This window comes from Gobius niger (assembly GCF_951799975.1).
Source record: "Gobius niger genome assembly, contig: SCAFFOLD_59, whole genome shotgun sequence".
Taxonomy (NCBI): Eukaryota; Metazoa; Chordata; class Actinopteri; order Gobiiformes; family Gobiidae; genus Gobius; species Gobius niger.
The window spans coordinates 58,717-64,716 of NW_027639207.1; the positions used below are offsets into that span (position 1 = coordinate 58,717).

Below are 6,000 nucleotides of genomic sequence, written 5' to 3' on the forward strand. Positions count from 1 at the left end.
TAATAATATTTCATTTTTTATTTTTTTATTTCATTCATTTAAAAATGCAACAACAGCATTTAGCATGTATAAAAAGGAGCAGAAAGAAGTAAAAACTTATGTCTGCCCCTAATCAACACAAAATCATTTACAGTTCCAGTTCAATTAAATGTTAAACTGTCTAATGCAGCCGTCTTTCTTTTTTTTTTTCTTGTCCAAGACATCAAAACACAAAATACAAAATATATAAATAAAGTTGATCTGCTCCTCCGCAGTGTCATATTTTTGTAACATTGATCATTTTACATACTTCTTGAACACATCAATGGACTTAGAAGTTTTAACTTTACAATCGAGACTGTTCCACAGAGAGACTCCTTTCCTTTGCTGCCGATTGAAACCTGGGTTTTGTAAAAACCTCAGTACCTTTTATTTCATATCTGCTTTTTCTCTTTTTGAATCTGCTTTGTAAATTATTTGGTAAACTTTCCAGATATAATAATAATAATATAATAATGTAATAATACAGTAATGTAATAATAATATAATAATATAATAGTGTAGTAATATAATAATGTAATAATACAATAATTGAATAATATAATAATAATAATATAATAATGTAATAATACAATAATGTAATAATAATATGATAATAATAGAATAGTGTAGTAATATAATAATGTAATAATACAATAATTTAATAATATAATAATAATATAATAGTGTAGTAATATAATAATACAATAATGTAACAATAATATAATAATAATATAATGGTGTAGTAATATAATAATGTAATACAATAATTTAATAATAATATGATAATGTAATGATAAATAATGTAATAATAATATAATAATAATGTAATACTGTAGTAATAATATAAAGCCTCCATGAGGATCCTTATATTATTATCTCAGAACATCAAATCAGTTTAATGAGTTTAATGTTTCTCAGGATGAGCCGGAGGCGGGTCCCACCGAGTCTCCACAAAGACCAGAGGGAAACTACAGCTTCACCCAGCAGGTCCATCCTTAGTCCCGGTTTAGTCCCGGTTCTGACCCGGTTTAGTCTCGGTTTAGTCCTGGTTTAGTCCTGGTTCTGACCCGGTTTTGTTGCAGGTGAAACCGATGTTGGGCTCATCGCCTTCGTCCTCATCCTCCTCGTCTTGCTCCTCCCCTGCAGCTGCTCATGTCCCGCCCAGGCCAGGTAAGAGCTCCGCCCACTCATGCCCCGCCCCCTCATGCCCCACCCACTCATGCCCCCAGGTGTGTGTTAAAGGTTTTGTGGCAATAAGAGTATTTATCGAATTTAGACATAAAACAGCATTTGACCAAGAGCTTATTCCTGTAAGTGTTCCTGTAAGTGTTCCTGTAAGTGTTCCTGTAAGTGTGTAAGTGTTCCTGTAAGTGTTCCTGTAAGTCTTTAAGCGTTCCTGTAAGTGTGTAAGCGTTCCTGTGAGCGTTCCTGTAAGTGTGTAAGTGTTCCTGTAAGTGTGTAAGTGTTCCTGTAAGTGTTCCTGTAAGTGTTCCTGTAAGTCTTTAAGCGTTCCTGTAAGTGTGTAAGCGTTCCTGTGAGCGTTCCTGTAAGTGTGTAAGTGTTCCTGTAAGTGTGTAAGTGTTCCTGTAAGTGTTCCTGTAAGTGTTCCTGTAAGTGTTCCTGTAAGTGTTCCTGTAAGTGTTCCTGTAAGTGTGTAAGTGTTCCTGTAAGTGTGTAAGTGGTCCTGTAAGTGTTCCTGTAAGTCTTTAAGTGTTCTTGTAAGTGTGTAAGTGTTCCTGTAAGTGTTCCTGTAAGTGTTCCTGTAAGTGTTCCTGTAAGTGTTCCTGTAAGTGTTCCTGTAAGTGTTCCTGTAAGTGTTCCTGTAAGTGTTCCTGTAATTGTTTAAGTGTTCCTGTAAGTGTTCCTGTGAGCGTTCCTGTAAGTGTTCCTGTAAGCGTTCCTGTAATTGTTGAAGCGTTCCTGTGAGCGTTCCTTGTGTCTGTAGCGTCTGTGGCAGTGCCCTCTGGCGCCCCCTGGCTGATGAATGAACTCGGTGAAGCGGTGTGTACTGTGGTGGCTCCGCCCCCTTACTCCTACGACCCCAACGGCTCCGACCTGCCGCGAGGTACGTCCCAGTACTCACAAATACTCACAAATACTGCGGCCCTGTGTGTTCTCACGTGTCCTCTGTTCAGATTACAGAGTACTGCAGTACTACTACAACCTCGGAGTACAGGTAACTCCACGTCTTTATACTGTGTACTTCATATACTTCATGTACTTGTACTGTGTCCTCAGTGGTACCATCAGAGTTACTGGCAGCAGCAACAGCAGCAACAGCCGTCGTACTCGGCCCCCGACCAGAGCTACTACCAACACTACAGCCCCCACACCCAGACCTACCTGCCCCCCCCAGAGGCCCCCCACGGTGAGTCACACCCAGACCTACCTGCCCCCCCCCCGAGGCCCCCCACGGTGAGTCACACCCAGACCTACCTGCCCCCCCCAGAGGCCCCCCACGGTGAGTCACACCCAGACCTACCTGCCCCCCCCAGAGGCCCCCCACGGTGAGTCACACCCAGACCTACCTGCCCCCCCCAGAGGCCCCCCACGGTGAGTCACACCCAGACCTACCTGCCCCCCACGGTGAGTCACACCCAGACCTACCTGCCCCCCCCAGAGGCCCCTCACGGTGAGTCACACCCAGACCTACCTGCCCCCCCCAGAGGCCCCTCACGGTGAGTCACACCCAGACCTACCTGCCCCCCCCAGAGGCCCCTCACGGTGAGTCACACCCAGACCTACCTGCCCCCCCCAGAGGCCCCTCACGGTGAGTCACACCCAGACCTACCTGCCCCCCCTAAGAGGCCCCTCACGGTGAGTCACACCCAGACCTACCTGCCCCCCCCCCAGAGGCCCCTCACGGTGAGTCACACCCAGACCTACCTGGCCCCCCCAGAGGCCCCTCACGGTGAGTCACACCCAGACCTACCTGCCCCCCCCCCAGAGGCCCCTCACGGTGAGTCACACCCAGACCTACCTGCCCCCCCTAAGAGGCCCCTCACGGTGAGTCACACCCAGACCTACCTGCCCCCCCCCCAGAGGCCCCCCACGGTGAGTCACACCCACACCTACCTGCCCCCCCCCCAGAGGCCCCTCACGGTGAGTCACACCCAGACCTACCTGGCCCCCCCAGAGGCCCCCCACGGTGAGTCACACCCAGACCTACCTGCCCCCCCTAAGAGGCCCCTCACGGTGAGTCACACCCAGACCTACCTGCCCCCCCCCGAGGCCCCCCACGGTGAGTCACACCCAGACCTACCTGCCCCCCCCCAGAGGCCCCCCACGGTGAGTCACACCCAGACCTACCTGCCCCCCCCAGAGGCCCCCCACGGTGAGTCACACCCAGACCTACCTGCCCCCCCCAGAGGCCCCCCACGGTGAGTCACACCCACACCTACCTGCCCCCCCCCCAGAGGCCCCCCACGGTGAGTCACACCCAGACCTACCTGCCCCCCCCCGAGGCCCCCCACGGTGAGTCACACCCAGACCTACCTGCCCCCCCCCAGAGGCCCCCCACGGTGAGTCACACCCAGACCTACCTGCCCCCCCCCAGAGGCCCCTCACGGTGAGTCACACCCAGCCCTACCTGCTAAATTAGCTTGGAGTTAGCCACATAAACAAGCTAAATTAGCTTGGAGTTAGCCACATAAACAAGCTAAATTAGCTTGGAGTTAGCCACATAAACGGGCTAAATTAGCTTGGAGTTAGCCACATAAACGAGCTAAATTAGCTTGGGGGTAGCCGCATAAACGAGCTAAATTAGCTTGGAGTTAGCTGCATAAACGAGCTAAATTAGCTTGGAGTTAGCCACATAAACAAGCTAAATTAGCTTGGAGTTAGCCACATAAACGAGCTAAATTAGCTTGGAGTTAGCCGCATAAACGAGCTCAATTAGCTTGGGGGTAGCCGCATAAACGAGCTCAATTAGCTTGGAGTTAGCCGCATAAACGAGCTAAATTAGCTTGGAGGTAGCCGCATAAACGAGCCAAATTACACTGGAGGTAGCCGCATAAACAAGCTAAATTAGCTTGGAGTTAGCCACATAAACAAGCTAAATTAGCTTGGAGTTAGCCGCATAAACGAGCTCAATTAGCTTGGGGGTAGCCGCATAAACGAGCTCAATTAGCTTGGAGTTAGCCGCATAAACGAGCTAAATTAGCTTGGAGGTAGCCGCATAAACGAGCCAAATTACACTGGAGGTAGCCGCATAAACGAGCTAAATTAGCTTGGAGTTAGCCACATAAACTAGCTAAATTAGCCTGGAGTTAGCCGCATAAACGAGCTAAATTAGCTTGGAGTTAGCCACATAAACGAGCTAGATTAGCCTGGAGGTAGCCGTCTATATGTTACAGGGGAAGAGTCTTTCCAACAGAATCAGGTCGTGTTTTAGTCCTTTGTCAGTAAATACATTTTGACAGAAATATTGGAATCTGCTCTTCAGTCCTTTTCACTGATGTGTTCATTAGACAATCGTGTCATCAGTGTCGGCAGCGTCGGCAGCGTCAGTCTCAATCGTGTCGATAGTGTCGATAGTGACGGCAGTGATGCTTAATAATCACCTTGACTCCGCCCACAGCCGTCCCTCAGTCGTATCCAGAGCCCAGAGCCTCTCATCCCCCTCCAGGACCCTATCAGGACTGTCCCCGCCCCGAGGGCCCCGAGGACCACGCCCCAGGTACCACACACACACACAGGTACCACACACACACAGGTACCACACACAGGTACCACACTTGTTCAGAACGCTGCAGGGACACAGAAACATGGCCATCTCTCACTGCTGCCTTTGCCCACGGCCTCAGCAGCTCCTCCCTCTCTCACCAAGAGCAGGTGCTGAAGATGCCAATCACCGGGATCTGGCAAAACCCCTGCTCAGAGGCTGCGGTGGGAACGGGAGTACGCTCTGTGTATGTGTGTGGTTTTTGGAGGTTTTTGTGTGTATTTTGGAGGTTTTTGTGTGTTTGTTGGAGGTTTTTGTGTGTTTTTGTGTGTTTGTTGGAGGTTTTTGTGTGTTATTGTGTGCATTTTTGAGGTGTTTGTGTGTTTTTTGGAGGTTTTTGTGTGTTTGTTGGAGGTTTTTGTGTGTTTTTGTGTGTTTGTTGGAGGTTTTTGTGTGTTATTGTGTGCATTTTTGAGGTGTTTGTGTGTTTTTTGGAGGTTTTTGTGTAGATTGGAGGTTTTTGTGTGATTGTGTGTGTATTTTGTAGGTTTTTGTGTGTATTTTGTAGGTTTTTTAGTGTGTTTTTGTGTGTATCTTCGAGGTTTTTGTGTGTTTATTGGAGGTTTTTGTGTGTTTGTGTGTATTTTGGAGGTTTTTAGTGTGTTTTTGTGTGTTTTTTGGAGGTTTTTGTGTGTGTGTGTGTGTGTGTGTGTGTATTTTGTGTGTTTTTGTGTGTTTGTGTGTGTATCTTGGAGGTTTTTTAGTGTCTGGTCAAGCCCTCTGTTGAAGCCCCGCCTCTTCTCTCTCCGCAGCCCCTGGCTCCGCCCTGGACACGCCCAGCCCTGCCCCGGTTTACCCTGACCCCGCCCCTCCCATGATGCACTTGAGCTACGAGGCCACGCCCACTCACCTGCACCACGCCCCCTTCTACGGCTGCCATTGGCCACCGCAGCCGGCTCCGCCCGCCAGGGTCTACTGCCCCGCCCCCGGCCCCTCCCACCTGGTCAGCTACATCCCCGCCCCCCACTACCCCCCCGCCCTGTGACCTCTTCACCAGTTTGAGACGAGTTTTGTGATTTTTTCTTTGGACAGTTTCACCGTTAAGTGTTAAGTAACGGAGAAAACACGAGGAATCTGAGGCGCTAACGCTAAACGCTAACAGTTTCCCACACAAACCAAAGCTCTGCCAAAAGTGCAATTATTCTTTGTTCTTCATTTCATTTGACTTTATTATTATAGATAAAGATTTTTTCACTGAACTCAAGAAAAAAAGTTACAAAAAAGTGACATTTTTAAAACGGAGATATTTTTTTCTT

The 6,000-nt window shown here is 48.2% G+C and overlaps 1 protein-coding gene across 1 annotated transcript in view; it reads left to right on the forward strand.

The window, feature by feature from the left end:
- Positions 1–5,729, forward strand: part of alg13 (ALG13 UDP-N-acetylglucosaminyltransferase subunit) — a gene marked incomplete at both ends in the record, with an annotated part of 30,114 nt that extends 24,385 nt beyond the window's left edge. Inside the window, 7 exons of the mRNA XM_079583218.1 lie at positions 940–1,008; positions 1,104–1,191; positions 1,967–2,086; positions 2,157–2,197; positions 2,260–2,389; positions 4,601–4,699; positions 5,497–5,729. Of these exons, the coding sequence (XP_079439344.1) occupies positions 940–1,008; positions 1,104–1,191; positions 1,967–2,086; positions 2,157–2,197; positions 2,260–2,389; positions 4,601–4,699; positions 5,497–5,729 (780 nt within the window). The remainder of the gene's footprint in view (positions 1–939; positions 1,009–1,103; positions 1,192–1,966; positions 2,087–2,156; positions 2,198–2,259; positions 2,390–4,600; positions 4,700–5,496) is intronic.
- Positions 5,730–6,000: the final 271 nt, after the last annotated feature.